Here is a 16260-nt window from a genome sequence, read left to right as displayed (position 1 = left end):
TTACACATGCTTTAACCCTAGAAGGTCAACGACAAAGCGAGACACCAAAGAGTATATGTGATGAGTGGGTGAGAGAAGAATTTTTCCAAGCCTGCTGGAGGGTTCCTCAAGATCTTCTTTTACTTCCTGGACAAGAGGAGTCTCTTTCTTCTTTGCCTTCCATTTCTTGTGGTGCCATCAGTTTATTTGCGCCAGGTCATCTCCAGTACTAGGCACTGGCTCATCCACCAGATCTCTCGCCCACTCAACTCTCATGATCTCATCTTTTTTGTTGGAGCTGGGGTCAGTGGTGTGCTAGAGCTGGCTTAAACCTATTCCTGAGAGCCAGTTGTTAAATTTCAGGAATTTTGTAAGCTGGTTGTTAAACATAGCCACTATTAGCAGTCAAATTATACAAAGAATATAAATTTATGATTTAATATATCACCTTAAAAAGAGGTCATAAATAACTCGATATTCATCACTTCCTAATTGGCTTTAGTAGGTTTTGCTATTATGTGAATTCTGGAGTTTGTTCATACCCATCATGTGTGTGGTATAAATACTACATGGCTGTGTGCACATCTTCAGCCTCATACTCAGTGACATTACATTAGTAGCTTGAAATCAGACAAGGTAGGAGGATTTTTACCACAGAAATTCACAAATACTATAAATCAGAACTTGATTGATGGCTTTGTTGATTGTCTAGATTTAAGAAAGTGATGCTAATAATGCAGATTATACTTAAGATTGTCAAGTCCGTAGTCATTCCATTGTGGTAAGCACAAAAAAATTGAGGCAATATTCTTTCAAATTCAGCAAAAAAGTCACTCACATTATTGATAAACAAGTGATTTCAAACTTCCTTTATCTGACTTGTAAAGGAAATATCAACCAACATTCATATCAAAACTATGCTTGCTATCCAATTGCAACCATAGTTGGCACGAGATATAAGAGTTCCACATAAATCAATGAATACATTGTTTGAGAATCAATTGGCTATATGAAAATTTACAATGAAAATATTCATATTTATTATTTGTAAATTGTTATTGTACGTCCTTTACAATAGAAAATTTTATGATAAACTTGAGTATGCATACACACACACTCACACACACACACACATTTTCTTTTTTAGAAAGCCAATGTTAGGCACTTACCTCTGACTTCCCTCAGGAACCCCTCCAGCTCTTCCCACAAGACCACCAGAATCTGCTGCATCCACCAGACCTTTAGGCCAAGTGAGGTCATGGTGGGCCCAGGGAAGTACCTGGAAGCTTTAGGCCAAAGAAAAGGAAGGCCAGTGTTTACAGTGAGGCCTGGCTTCAGAATGGCCTTTGTCTGCCCAGGGACTTTATTTATTTTCCAACCAGCCTAACGCCTTTGACCCCAGCTTGAAGTCAAAGGACAGGAAGAAAGGTCCTTTTCTTTCATGGCGATTGGCCACATGGGTTGGCTGGGAGAGAAGTTCGGGATGCTGTGAAGGCCTGGCCCAAGACCTTCCAGAGCCCTGGAATGACAGCTCGTGTTAGAAAGGGAAAGAGAATGACCTTGCTTCTTCCTGGAGGCCGCACATCCTACAGAATCTCTGCAAGAAGCCCATACTTACTCACTCAGTACCTCTCTATTTCAGGTCTGCTGATATCCTACTGAGGGCATATTCCTTTATTTCATCATGTTATCTAGGTTTAATTTATATCCTAAATAATGTCTACAGTCCATTCATTTATTCGTTCATTCATTTATCCAATAAATCAATATTGAGCACCTTCCGTGAGTCAGGCACTATTCTCATACTGTGGGTGCATCAGTGACCCAGGTGACCTCTGACCTCAGGCAAATGAGGTCAAGTGGACAATATGGGCATTAAGCTCTTTCACATCCAGTTGGATGTACACTATAAGTTCCACATGTTCCAAGATGAATTCATGATCTTCACTCAAACCAGTACTCTTCTGAAGTGTCTGTCAGGAGAACAACCGCCATCATATCCATCACTTACACCATATGTGCTCAGAACTAGTCTAAGCACTTCACATGTATTAACTCATTTAACCCTCACAAGCACCCCATGGGATAAGTACTATTATGACCCTCACTTTACCAATGGTGAAAGTGAAGCACTGAGAGCTAAAAACTTGTCAGAGGCCACACATTTGAAAACCAGTGTAGTTGTTCATTGCTACCACACCACTCATCCTGGACAGAATGCATAGGTGAACAAGATCAATCTAGCTGAAGTCCCATGAAATTTATCAAAAGTCTAGTTTCAGTTTATGTGATAGGAATATGGACAAGTCTTTTTTTCCTTTGCTGACTTTACCACTTTCTACCTACAGGATTATCTAACCTTCCTGAACTTGTTTCCTTATATATATGTACTGTATGAACAACTATCACATGCAATTACTTCCTGGATGGAGAGAGACTGTTAGGAGGAGTCAATAATATAATGGGAGCACACATTTAGCACAGTTTCTGGAGTGTGAGTGTTCAAATCTCAGCTATGAAGGCAAGAATGCTGGAGAAGTTCCTAAGAGGACCCTGGTCACCCAGGAGCCCCTAGGTTACATGGAGTCATGGACTGTGATTACCTTGCTCACTGGAGATAAGCCTAGTACATGAGAGGTGTTGAACATTGATTGGTTGGTTGGTTGGTTGGTTGGCTGGTTGGTTGGCTGGTTGGAGGAAGGGTGGAAGGGAGTAAAGCATGACTTGCGGCCTCCTCTGTCCCATAGGAGCTATCCCATGATTTTCCCTCGTAAAGCTTTTCATATATGTATTCAGCTCCTCCAAGCAGACCAACAGATATTCAAAATCAGGGACTGGGGCTTTTGTCACGCATCTCACCAAATCTCTTGACTTCCCAGGGAAGGACTCTGGGGTTTCTGAAATAAAACTGCTCACTTAGGCCAGAAAACATCATAAAGGTATCACATCACACCTGGTGCTCTTTATTCCATAGACCTTCAGTACTGAAGAGGTCACCTGTGACATTTGATGGAGCAATGCATATATGAACCAAGGGTCCTTCCTTCAGGTTTTCTGGTCACTACTCCTCCCAAAGACCAAGGGAAACCAGCATATGCTCATAAGAGAAATACTTCTCTTGAAGGTCCTAAGTTTTGAACAAGAAAATGTGAAACCAAAATTACATAGTTATTAAAAGTACTGCTTTTCAGCTCAGAAAAAAAAACAGGTTTTGAATGTTTGCAAGCATCTTAATGACTTTGAGACTTGATTTCTTAGTCTGGAAAGTGGACAAAATAACACCTCTGAGGAGCCATTTAGGGGATGAGGTCATATACTGCAGGTGAATTACTTAGCACATTACTTATGCCTACTATAAGGAAGGTTCTCAGGTAACAGACTATGATTATCCCTGGTCAAAACTGCTACTTCCTTGAAAATTAGGAAGACACCAGCAAATCTATCACTACTTATCTTAAACAATGAAAATTATGCTTATTATGATCAATAAACTCGAACTAAGCATCTGCAATGAATGTAAGCAGCCCTATCAACCAAGTCCCCAGTCACTCATGAGCAATAAGCAGGTAGGTTATGATTTTAATAATTTCTCCCTCTCTTAAGTGATAAGAAGGGGTCACAGTCAGAATCCAAAGTTTCATTCATTCATTTTTTTATTAATCCATTCACCAAATCTTTATTGAGATTCTACTGTGTATCCACTGGGCATAACTCTGAAAATACAGAGCTAAGTGACCCAGACAAGGTTCCTGCTCTCATGGAGCTTCCAATCTAGGTGGGATTATTTCTGCAAAAGCCACACAGACAGTATAATAATAAACTGTGATTATTTCCCGAAGGAGAAGTATAGGGATCCTTGAGTGCATGAAAAAGAAAGAACTTAATATAAGAATACTAGAAGAAAGAAAGAGACACAGACTTTACATAACTGGAAAGAAGAGAAAGGAATGCCACGGAAGTGCCCAAGTATCAGTCTATATCATCCCTTAGGATTTTAAAACAACCAAAAGTGCAAATCCTCCAGGTCATCTGTCTGTTTGGCTATCCTTCCCTCCACCCACCAGAGTCCCAAAGCTACATGTTCTAGGACAGACAAAAGTCCATTTTGTTTGTTTCATGAATAAGTAGCTGTTTGGTCACCAGGATTACCACGCAGCTGTTACTTAGCCTGTCCCATGGCAGATCCCCAGCAAGGAAAGCAGATATAGCGGGTGTCACCACTGTCTGTACAATGTTCAGAGAAGTTAGGGGCATTCATGTGAGCATCTCTATGAAGCCAATGTCTGATCCATCTCTAGACAAACAAACTGCGAAAGTCCTCAATTTACAAGAAGTTTCCAAAACAAAGATTTCACCTTCACACACAATAGTTGGCCCATGCAGGAAAGGTAAAGTAGTTGGAAGTCATACACATCATGTTTAATTTTATACTCCAGATCTGGAAGGTTAGAATCAAAGGCAGAAGGGATCACCTATTTTAAAAATTCTTTCCATAGGTAAATAATTCATAATCAGTGAAATTTTATAATCCCAAATAAAATAGAAGGTTAAGAGAATACATAAGCATTTCTAAATACTGTGAATCTGTGAAAAACTGTTTCTAGCTCTCTTTATCCATAAGAATTAAAGCGTCTCCACATGAGCATGGCTACCTCCAGGCTATTCGTTTCACAAAATGTGTCTGGAGGTTGATGGTATTCCCACCAGCTCTTTCATGATATCAAAAGTAGATGATTCTCGATGGAACTGAGGAATTTTGCTAAGCAAAATAAGGCAATCAGAGAAAGACAATTACCATTTGATTTCACTCATCTGTGGAACTTAAGAAACAAAACATATGAACATAGGAGAAATAAAAGAAAAATAAAATAAGAAGAAAACAGAGAGGGAGACAAACCATAACTGACTCTTAACTTCAGGAAACAAACCAAGGGTTGCTGGAGGGGAGGTGGGTGGAGGAATGGGGTAAGTGGATGATGGGCATTAAGATGGGCACTGTATGTAATGAGCACTGGGTGTTACATGCAACTGATGAATCACCAAGTTCTCCCCCTGAAACTGGTAATACACTATATATTAACTAAATTGAATCTAAATAAAAATTTTTTTTAAAAAAATCACATGTCTGTGATCTCATTTCTTACATTCAAGCCACTGGTACCATGATGAGTGAGACCCTTGAGGCTCCCCCTGGTTGCCTCCATTGCTCAGATATCTGTATGCTTCCATTGTCAGCTCTGAATTACCCTGCAAATTCCCTTCACTCACCCCACTCCTCACCAGGAATCTTGAAAATCTAATTTATAATTTGTTTGACCTATCACCACAATGCCATTGTAAACTTTCTGTTCCTCCTTTCATTGTCCTTTTGGGAGACATGGTTTATCCTCTCTTCCAGGATGCTACTTGACTGCTCAATGATAACCTCCATATTTTTCCTAAGACTTCTTAGAAAATTTCTCCAACCCTGTTTGGCAGTAATTTTTTTTTTGAGCCATCAGAATCATGAAGTTAATTTCAGCCCAATATGCCAGGCTGACAAAACAAGTCTTAATCTTGTTCCTATTGGTGATTACATTAGTGGTGGTGTCTATCCCAGAGACGTGTCACCTGACATGGGCCCATAATATAGTGTAATATAGTGTAATAAGTTAACGCTCTTATTTCAGTATCAGGGAGACATGAGTTCAAATCTCACCTCCACCACTTACTAACTATAGACTTAAGCCACTTCCATTCTTTAAATCTGCAGAGAAGGAGAGATTAAAAGCAATTGTATCTTCCTCCAGACATTGTTGGATAACATGAGAGTTTTGGAGAGGCCCTAGTGCATAATATTTATTCAAAAATATCCACCATTATTTTTATTTTGATATGTGTGTATTCCCCAGTCTCAATAAAGTTGTCCACCAAATGATATATAAGGAAGAACAAAGGCCAAAGCTCTCTTGCACTCTCTGTGATTTCTCCCAGGTCAGTGCTTTTCAAACTCAAGTTAGTGAGTCTGTTAGAAACCAGTTTAGCAGGTCAAAAGCTGGACATTTTCTAATTAGAAGAAAATAGTTTTAAAGTAGCTAGAATATGCCAGTGCATTTCATGTCGCAAGGACTAAATGCTGTTTTGTCAAACGTGTATTATACGTATGTTTGTGCATATGCATACTAAAATGCAAAGTAAAGTGCATTTCTCACTGTATGTCACAGTATAAATAAAAAAAAAAAGTCTGAAAGCCACTGCACTAGGCTGGTCCAGAGTTATTATATACATTCCTTGGTAATGCTATACTATTTAAGAGGATATCACTGCCCCCTACTGGAACTCTTGATTTCTCACAAAGAGGCACAACCGTAGATGAGCAAAAGCCTTGCTTCTCTTTGCCCATGTGACTTCATCCTCCTCCCAGTACCAGGCCTGGAAGCTCATCCAGAGGGAACTCTTCCCTGGACCTATACTGATGCCCTGGGCAATGAATTAAAGGCAGTGGGATCTGGAGTTCTCACCTCTAAAATAATTTGGAAAGCACAGTGTCCTTCCCTCCCACTTACCTTCCACAGTCTCTCTTGGAAAACTAAGCAGAGCAGCCCCATGACTGAGTCTCACCTCTACCCCTCACACATCACGGCTGCGAGGAGCCTCCCCAGCCCCTGAGCCAACACCTGTCTCTGCTTCCCCAAGGAGACTTCAAGGCTTACATCAAGAAACACATGATTGAATTGTAAAGTGGCAAAAAAGACACAGTAGGAAAGAAAGCTTAAATCTTGACTTTAAAATAAATTAATGAATGGTGTCAGGCATTTTTTTTATAACATCAACCATTTATATTAACTCCCTTTAAAAATAACCTCATTTGGGGGCACTGGGTGGCTCAATAGGTTAAGCATCTGCCTCCAGCTCAGGTCATGATCCTGGAGTCCTGGGATTGAGCCCCACATCGGGCTCCCTGCTCAGTGGGGAATCTGCTTCTCCCTCTGCCCCTCACCCTGCTCTAGCTCTCAGTATCTCACTCTATCTCTCTCTCTCTCTCAAAGAAATAAATATCTTTTTTTTTTAATTGCCTCACTTGTTTTGAGTCCTGAATCAAACTTCTTTCTTCCTTGGGTAAAGTCCTACCCCAGAGAGAGATGTGCTTCAGCCATTTCCTTGTCTAAAAAATAAAGAAGGTAAACAAATCTGTGAGATCATCTAACATTTAAACCATGTGCCAGGCAGTGTGCTCAGCACTTTTATGTGTGTCATCTGATCTAATTTGGACAGCACCGGGCTCAGAGATCTGAATGAATTTGCCAAAAGTCGCACAGCTGGCAAGAGCCAGATTCTTCTGACTCAGTGTGCCAGGCTTCCTGGAATTTCTCCTTCCTCTCCTCCCCTTGTCTACACACCTCAATGGGAGCAGTTATCAAAAAGGAAGGAGGTCACAATGGCCAACCAAGGTCATGAAAATAAGGAAAGACTGAGAAACTTTCCAAGACCAGAGACAACTAGGGGAACATGAGAGAGAAATGCAGCATGGTACCCTGGGTTTCTGGATCACAAAAAGGACTTCAGTGGGGAAACCGAAGAAATCCAAGTAAAGGTTGGAGGGTAGTGTCATCATAGCAAGGTCCTAGTGGCTTCCCAGCTGCCTTCCCATGGCCCTGTCATCCATTCTCATTCCAGAATTATCTTTGTAGCAGACAAATTTGATCATGTCTTTTCCTCCTGCTTAGAACCTTTCCATGGCTCCTTCTCACCCTCAGCTTCCTCTCTAGCATCTTCTCTCACTTTTCCTTCTCTACTTCCCTGACTCTGCTCCAACTTTACTAAATTCACTGCTGTTTTCAGAAAATACAAGGTCCCCTCTACCTTCTGGAATTTGCTTGACACAGGCCCTGTCAATGCCATACCCCCCAGCAATTGGAATTAAATAGATCTCTCTCTCTCTGACTCAGTTTAGACGTCATTTCTTCCAGGAAGTCTTCCCTGATGCCCAGGGTCCCATGCTGGATTAAGTGCCTTCCCCTGAGTTCCCATAACACTCTGTAATAACTCCCATCACAGAGCTTCTCACCCTGGATCATATACATATTTTCCCCTTCAATCTTACAAAACTGAGTCCCCACTTCCCTGAAGGGGGAAGAATATGCCAGGCATGACATTGAATAGCACTGGCTGTCATTGTGAGGATTTCAGTCCTTGATGTTGCTTTCTCCGTTTCTTTGATTACTCAAAGAGAACCGTGTCAGTCTGTCTGCAACACTCCCTGCCACTTGTTCATCTTTTTATTGTCAAATAATGCCAGATCAAGCCAAGGCCAGTCACTGGCTGTGGACAACAGGACCTAGCTTGAGTGTCGTGCGTTGTTTGTTTTCACTATTTGTTTTGATTTATAAAGTTCTATTTAAGGAAGCAAAACATGTGTTTTCCTTCAACATAGATCAGCCATTCTTTATAAAATTAATTTATATGAGTAAAGAAAAAGTTTATACGAGTTAGAAAAAGTTTGATAAATGGTTGTTCAGATGGCATATACAGTGGAAAATGCATAAGTGCAAACACACATGCACACACATGCATCCCTGCATGAAGGTCACCCTGAGTAAGAGAAGCACTGTCATTAGTGTCACTAAGTCCTTGGGTCATGAGATCCAGTCACTGCAGTCTTTGCCATTAGTAACTGTGTAACTGGGAAAAAAATTACTTTTCTGTTTCTCAGTTTATTCCTGTAAAAAGAAGAGAATAGAATGGGGTTATACAAATATATGATTCCATCTCCCAGATACAAATCTCTTTTCCTGCTCATATGGTATGGAAACAACATTGCTGAGAAGGAACCTAGAGGTGATTATCCTTTTTATATCACAGCTCAAAGATCTAACAGGTATAGAGGCTCAATGACTTGCCCAGGGTCACAGTGCAATTTAATGTCAAATTCAGGACCAAAAAACAGGTCTCCACGAACCTAATGATGTTTCTCCCCCTAATTCTGACACTTTCCACTCCTATATACTCCCTTCCCCAGGTAAACTTCTGTCAAAAGAGTTATGTGTTACTTACAAAGCACAAGCAAGCACGCACACGCACGCACACAGGAAGAGATGTAATATGCAGACGTCTTAAAATAACCAAGAAGCAAGCAAGAAAAGGATCAAAGCAATATTGGATTTCAGAATGTTAACACCTTTGGGTAGGAAACAAATGCACCTGAAAGCTAAGAAAACACATTATGGGGTTTGCCACAATATTGTAATTCCCTTCTTGTTCTTTATTCAGGTTAGGTACAAGCAGCCAGGAGCCAGATGGGTCTCAGAAGTTTTAGGGAAAGATTAGGATAAAGAGGGTAACTGATTCATTCACCTTTGGCTAGAAAGGTGAATGAAAAATGAAAAATGGGGGGAGCGGGAGGGAGGGAAGCATCAATATGATTCCAAGGGGAATAGCTAACCATATTTTTTAAGTGGGATTCTTAAACACTTTCAAAGACTATTTTAGCAGAGCAATTTCATATATGTTGTAGTATTGCACTGATACAGTGCAATGTTTCTCTCCTTTAAAAAATAATCCTACCCTCATCTTTGGAAATATGTTGAACATTTTTATAACTTATCTGGATATAGGCAAATTTACCAGGTTTACAGATGAACCAAAGTGCATAGAATCAGAAAATTCTAGCCAAAATTCCAATGAAGCATAAAATATGTAGATATATTTTAAAAATAAAATAAAATATGTAGATATAATGCCCTTCTCTTAAAAAATAAATAAATATAGGATACACACACACGCGCGCGCACACACACATTTATTTTACATATATAGATCTGTTGCAATTAAGATCTGGAGAAACAGAAGCTCACATGGGAGATTTCAACTGATCATAAGCTGAATGTGAGCCAGAGGTAAGATGTGATTGCTGGAGAGAAGGAACATATTAAGGCAATGTTAAAATACAAACTAAATTACATTAAGTACAGTAACATCTTCTGTATTCTCCATAAGCCAGTCCCAAAGCCAGGAGTATTATGGGAAGCACACTTTCAGGGGAGCTGAAATTGGCATCTGGCCAGAGGAGAGCAATAGGTCAGTGGGAAAAGGGAGAGGGGCTGTAACCTGACACAAATGGGGAATGGTTCATGGCATGGGCTCCAGGGCCAAGCAAGCTCTCTTCAAAATAAGATGCATGACTGTTCTGGAACGCATGTGCCCCTGTCTGTCTCCCAGGAATGTTGTTGAAAGGACTCTGCCTGGGAGGTTAGACCCATCCACAACATCCCTCCCTGCTCAGGGATTTCATGGTTTGTGGTGGGAACAAAATCACATCTATTTTGCATGGTAGTGGATTAGATCACTTCATTTCCTCCTCTGAGAAGAATATTCTAGAACAGAGAGCTTTTTGACCACCAACCAAGCTCCTAAAAGAAAATAAGATGTACTGATGTGTAGACAACCTTGATGACTAGAAGATGCCACGTTGACTCAACTCACCACCCCAATCCCAACCCACCACACCACCAACCACCTGGTTGGCCCAAGAAGTAGAATTAAGGGTAGAGGGTCTGACACAATATCTAAGCTGCTGGGCATCAGGTGGAGAGCCTTACAACTAGATCTTCTTGTATGGTCTCACATTTCATAACAAGGGTAAATCCCCTGCATCGGGATCACTTGAGTTGCTCATTTAAAAACGTATATACCTGTGGTATCTCTCAGACGTACTGAATCAGAATTACTGGAGTAGGAACCAGAAAGTTCATTTTCACCAAGTTTCCCAGGTGATTCTTTTGCACATTATCTGAGAACTGTGCCTCCATAGCAGTGTTCCTAATGCTTTCCTGTGCATTAGAATCATTCAGAGAGCAAGAGCTCCAGGACTCCAGAGATATGATTCAGAGGCCTTAAGTGGGCCCCAGAATTTGCATTTCAAACCATCTCACAGGTGAGGCTGATGCAGCTGGTCCAGTCCATGGACCATACTTGGAGTTCACTGCCTTAGGGACTTCCTGGTGCCATCATCATACAGTGATAGGCAGCTTCTGAAGGGCCCCCAATGGTTCTCTGTCTCCTGGTATTCACACCCTGGGTATATCCCTCCCTTTTTTTGTGTGGACTGGAGCTAGCGAAACACTTATAATTATTAGAACAGGCAAAAAACTAATTGGATGTCACTTCTGAGATGAGGTTACGATAAGACTCTGTCCTTTCACTTGGCTCTCTCTCACTCACTTGCTCTCTGACGAAGCCGGCTGCCATGTTGCAAGCTGCCCTGTGGAGACGCCCACATGATGATGGGGGCCTGGGGGCAGCCTCTTGCAACAGCAAACAAGGAACTGACCCTTGCCAACAGCCGTGGGAGTGAGTTTGGAAGTGGAGCCTTCCCCTAAGCTTGAGAAGACAGCAGCTGACGCCTTGATTATAGCCTTGTGAGCCACCCCGAGCCAGAGGACCAGCTAAACCACACTTGAGTTCCTGTCTTCCTGCACAGACTGTGGGGTGATGGGTGTTTCAAGGCACCCCACGTGTTATGCAGTAACAGATGACTAATAGAGATGCTTTGTCGAGGAGCTTCCCTGAAATCCCTTGGTATTTAACCCATCCCTCAAGCCTCCCATCTCATCTCTCCCTATTAGAAAGGACACATGTGCATAAATGTAGATGAGCAGTATTTAATCATATACACTATTTACATATAATTTATGTCATAGTTTTCTTAGTGTTCAGTGTTTCAGCCTTGGCCCTCGGGGAGCCTCCTGGAGTTTCCGGGAGGTTAAGGCAGGAGCAGAGCCTCAGGCAGGATGGAGATGAATCGGCATCAGACCCCAGGCCCTGTGCCATTCTGAGGCCATCTTTTGAGCTAAGAGCATGGTGAATTCCCACCTACCGATCCCCAAGAGCAGGAGGAGTGGCACCTCCTTTGGCTGAGGAAAGGGAAGACAGAAACTACCAGTTCCTCTGACGCCAAGGGGAGGGGGCTTTCCCTGAGAAAAGTCAGCGAGGGGAGCAAAGGCCTAAGGGCTTGCCTTCTCTCCAGGGCAGTGCCGGGTTTCCTCACTGTGGGCAGGAGAGAAGCTCCCCCTTAGGGGCAAGGTCTCTCAATTTCTTTAGGAGAACTGCACGTTGAGAAAGCGCATTTCAGAGGATGTACGGGTGCATGGGCCACAGTCTACTGGGAAGGCTCTGGTCACAGAGCCAGGACTTCCAATCCCTGCCCTGTCATCCCCTCCTTGTGGGGCCGACCTGGAATGAGCCCCTCTCCCTCTGGGCTGTGCTCATCCCATTGTAAGATCAGGACCTGGGCCAGGGGATGACATGGACCCTCCTGTGTAGGAGCCCAGGGCAGGGAGGCAGCTCTGGTTACCAGCCAAGGCCACTGGTCAGATGTGGCACAGCTCCCCTCAGAGGGCCAGCCCCCCACCGCTCAGCCACCGCGCCCTCTCCGAGGAGCGCCCGAAGGGGCTGCTGTGCCACAGGGAGCTCCGAGAGATGTTGTCCAGCCTGCTCCTAATGGTGTCCTGCAGCTCCTTGTCATCCAGCAGGACCGCTGCCGCCAGGGCCAGCCAGAAGTACTCAGTGGCATCATGGGCATCCTAACCCCATTGCAGGGGGGCAGAGAAGAGAGAGCAATAAGCAAATATTTCCAGGAGAAGCCAAGAGGCAGTGCCAGAACTCAGAACTCGAGCTTTTGTCTGTCCCATGCACTTTCCCATCCCCTTCTCCTAGTTTCTCCTTTTTTTTAAGGTTTTATTTATTTATTCGAGACAGAGAGAGAGAGAGAGAGAGAGATAGGTAGAGGCAGAAGGAGAAGCAGACCCCATGCAGGGAGCCTGACATGGGACTTGATCCCTGGTCTCCAGGATCACCCCCTGGGCTGAAGGCAGTGCTAAACCGCTAAGCCACCCAGGGATCCCCCATTTCTCCCAGTTTCTGGAGGTGCTCCTTCCCTGCCCTGCTGTGGACCAGCTGCTCTCTCCACTGGCCCTACACCTCAGGCACAGGGGTGGCACCTCAACCAGGAGCAGCCAATCATGAGGCACCATCGTCCCAGGCCTGGTGCCTCAGGGATTCATAAATGACTCCAGCTGACTGGGCTCAGTCACTCCCTGGAACCTCTCAGGGTGATCTAACAGAGTAAATGTTCCCTCACCCTTTCAGCTGTGGGCTTGAGCCTGCCAATAGCTGAACACACAGGACATTAACAGACAGAGAGAGATAGAAACATACAGAGCAAAGAGAAACAGGAAAAGGCAAGGAAATGTGTACATTTGAGTACCAGCATCCAGAACTACCTAAAACTCCTAAATTTATACTTGAACTTCCCAGTCACTTGAGCCAATAAATCACCCTTTTTGCTAAAGCTAATTTGAGTTGAAGTCTTCCTCCTTGCAATCCCTAGATTCCCTTGGTTGGGTGGATCTGATCACAAGCACTTTGTCCCTAAACCACTTCTGGGGAGCTATGGGACAGAGGCAAGATGGCCAAGGAGTCCTTCACTACTCTGTCATCCTTCCCCACATGGTGGGAATGAGGAACAGATGCTTCTTTGGGTGAGATTCAAAAAGGGATGTCTGGTTCCCATTAACCCTCGTAAGTCAATAATTAATTCAGGCCAGAAACCACGTCTGTCAAATAAGAAAAGGACAGCAGAGTTGCCCTGAGGTTCCCCTGGGGGCCAAACACAGGCGTGACTCAGAAGAATATTAAGAGATTTAGGGCTGCGCTGGTGCAGACAGGGACCTCTGGTAAAGGGAAGCCGGTGCCAGGGACAAAATTCAAGGGCCAGAATTATAACAGAGACTTTCGGACCACCAATACAGCTCTAGAAGTGGTTGGGAAAATAAGAGCTCTGGGTTCAATTCCTGCCAAGCAAACAGGAGAGTCAGGGCTATGGCTTCATTAGGACATAGGCATGCCTGCATTTGTAGATACCACCCTCACTATCTCGAACATGTTAACATGTACCCAGGTTTCTCCTAGAGTTTTATACGACTTTATAAGAAGTATGTTGTGGGGCAGCTGAGTGGCTCAGTGGTTCAGCGCCGCCTTCAGCCCAGGGCCTGATCCTGGGGACCCGGGATCCAGTCCCACGTCAGGCTCCCTGCATGAATCCTGCTTCTCTCTAGGCCTGTATCTCTGCCTCTCTTTCTCTCTCTCTCTCTCTCTCTCTCTCTCTGTGTGTGTGTTTCTCATGAATAAATAAAAAAAATCTTTAAAAAAAAAAAAGAAGTATGTTGTGACTGACTAGTTAATCTAAAATATTTGGAAAAAATAAAATAAAATAAAATAAAATATTTGGAAGATACACAGTTAAGTATTAATTTTGATTTTAATGTTGGAGTTTACAGTTCTTTTGTTTTGGATCTTGTATATTTCTCTCTTTTGAAGATTTTATTTATTCATGAGAGACACAGAATGAGAGAGAGGCAGAGACACAGGCAGAGAGAGAAGCAGGCTCAATGCAGGGAGCCTGATGCGGGCCTTGATCCCAGGACCCCAGGATTACACCCTGAGCCAAAGGCAGATGTTCAACCATTGAGCCACCCAGGCGTCCCTCATCTCATATATTTCTATAGGCCCCTGAGGAACTCATAGGCACTGGGCAATGTCCCCATAGGACCTGACAGATAAAGTGGCTATGGAAACACAGCAGGGCAAGGAGAAAGAGCTATGATACTTCTCCTCAGTAGACAGGAGCATCTTTGAGGCCTCCCATGGGGCTACATGAAAAGAGCCATCGTGTCCCTGGAGGAGTCACTCCCCACCCTATGAGATGTGACTCCTCATTTTGGCCCACTCAACTCCACCCTAAAGGATGAGGGTCAGGGGAGGATAGGGTTGGAATGCAGCCTGGCACAACTTCATAAGCCTGGCTCTTACCTTCAACTGGTAGAAGGTGAGTCGGCCCAGGCGATAATATACCTTCGCGTAGTATAGTGCCTCCTTGGGACTCTGTAGCCACGGTGGACAGAGGGACAGAGTCTTCAGGTAGCAGTCCTCAGCCATCTCATACATGCGCAGGGAATAGTACACTGTAGCCAGACGGTGAAAGGCCACCAGCTCCTGCTTCTGATCTCCTAGGAATTGGAAGACTGAGGGACAGATCTTGCAGCCAACACTTCATTGCACCCTACCACTCACCCATTCTGCACTGTTTTTTGAAGGTCTTCTAGGGATCAGGAACTGTGCTTGGGATATACAGAACAAAGCAGAGGAGGTCTCTGCCCTTGGGTGAGGTTTATCATCTCATAGGACACAGGTGTTCCTTAAATAATCTCACACACAAAGGCAAAATTACACCTGTGGTAAGTGACGCAAAAGAAAACAGCAGGGTCTGGGAGTAACTGCTTAGAGCATGTGTGCTGGTCAAGATTTTATAGGATGATTTCCGGGGGGAAAAAAAAAAAAGCTTTCTCTTTATTATAGATGTCTCTATAACTCAAGATTCTGGGAAATAATTATTTCCATATCCCTGTAATGAGACATGGTGACAAGACTAGTTTGATGGGGAACTAAAGATTCTTTGTAATGAATAACTCTTTAGTACAAACGTCTTCTCCACATGAAAGTCTCCCTCTTCAGAGGGCTCCCTGGGACTGCCACCAGTAGCAGTTACCCTCTGGCTCCATCACAAGCTCAAGGTCTCAGATGACTACAAAGACCCCTACCTCTCACTTTTAACCCATGCTTTAGAACCTTGGTTTCTAATGGGTCTATGATTTGTTGTTTTGGTTTTTGGTGGGTCTGTTGTTTTAATAACCAACTCCTTTAACACAAAGTGGCCCTTTAAAGAGAACAAAGGCTTCCCATTGTGTTTTTGGAATATTTGCAAGGTGGCTGTTTGATGCAGTCTAAAAAACATCACTTTTAAGCTTCAAAGAGACAAAAGCCAGAAATGAAAGAAAAAAATCCACGGGAGAGAAAACTCTCTGATATGGAAAAATCCAGTCTCGGGGAAGTGCATAAAAGAGTGGATATAGCCTCCTTTCAGCTTCTGTCCAGGGAAGGATAAAGAGTGCTCAGAAAGGGAGCTGCCTGGGGCTCCCATGGCCTTTCCTGAGATAGCAGACTGTCACTCAGATAAGATTTTCTGCAGTAAAGAAAAAGGTAGGAAAAAGAGAGAGAGAACTCTGAAGTGCAATTAGACACAATAAAGTCCAGTGCCATCCACATCTCCGGCCCTTGAGAATGCCCAGAAGCCCCTTCTGGAATCATCTCAGAAGACTCCATTTGCCCCTACATTGAATCAAGCATTCTCTAATCAAACCTGCTTTTCCTTAAGACCAGCATTCAAGGAGGGTGTTTTTTTTTTTT

The 16260-nt window shown here is 43.3% G+C and overlaps 1 protein-coding gene and 1 long non-coding RNA gene across 13 annotated transcripts in view; both read right to left on the bottom strand.

Annotated features, from left to right (window-relative positions):
• LOC140598672 (uncharacterized) overlaps positions 1 to 1248 on the bottom strand; it is a 62409-nt gene extending 61161 nt beyond the window's left edge. Inside the window, exon 1 of the long non-coding RNA XR_012001246.1 lies at positions 1149 to 1248. This is a non-coding gene — a long non-coding RNA (uncharacterized lncRNA). The remainder of the gene's footprint in view (positions 1 to 1148) is intronic.
• A 10354-nt stretch (positions 1249 to 11602) lies between these two features.
• Positions 11603 to 16260, bottom strand: part of SH3TC2 (SH3 domain and tetratricopeptide repeats 2) — a 105179-nt gene continuing 100521 nt past the window's right edge. For 7 of the 12 annotated variants that reach the window (XM_072756911.1, XM_072756903.1, XM_072756910.1 and 4 more), the window contains 2 exons: positions 14827 to 15023; positions 11603 to 12539 (listed from right to left, as the gene is read on the bottom strand). In XM_072756911.1, coding sequence (XP_072613012.1) covers positions 12348 to 12539; positions 14827 to 15023 — 389 coding nt within the window. In that variant the 3' untranslated portion in view covers positions 11603 to 12347. Of the gene's footprint in view, positions 12540 to 14826; positions 15039 to 16260 lie in introns of all 12 variants that reach the window. The other 5 variants (XM_072756902.1, XM_072756900.1, XM_072756908.1 and 2 more) reach the window with 1 other exon arrangement.

Source organism: Vulpes vulpes, chromosome 4 (assembly GCF_048418805.1).
Source record: "Vulpes vulpes isolate BD-2025 chromosome 4, VulVul3, whole genome shotgun sequence".
In the NCBI taxonomy this organism is placed as follows: Eukaryota; Metazoa; Chordata; class Mammalia; order Carnivora; family Canidae; genus Vulpes; species Vulpes vulpes.
This window is presented reverse-complemented; position numbering and strand designations above follow the sequence as displayed.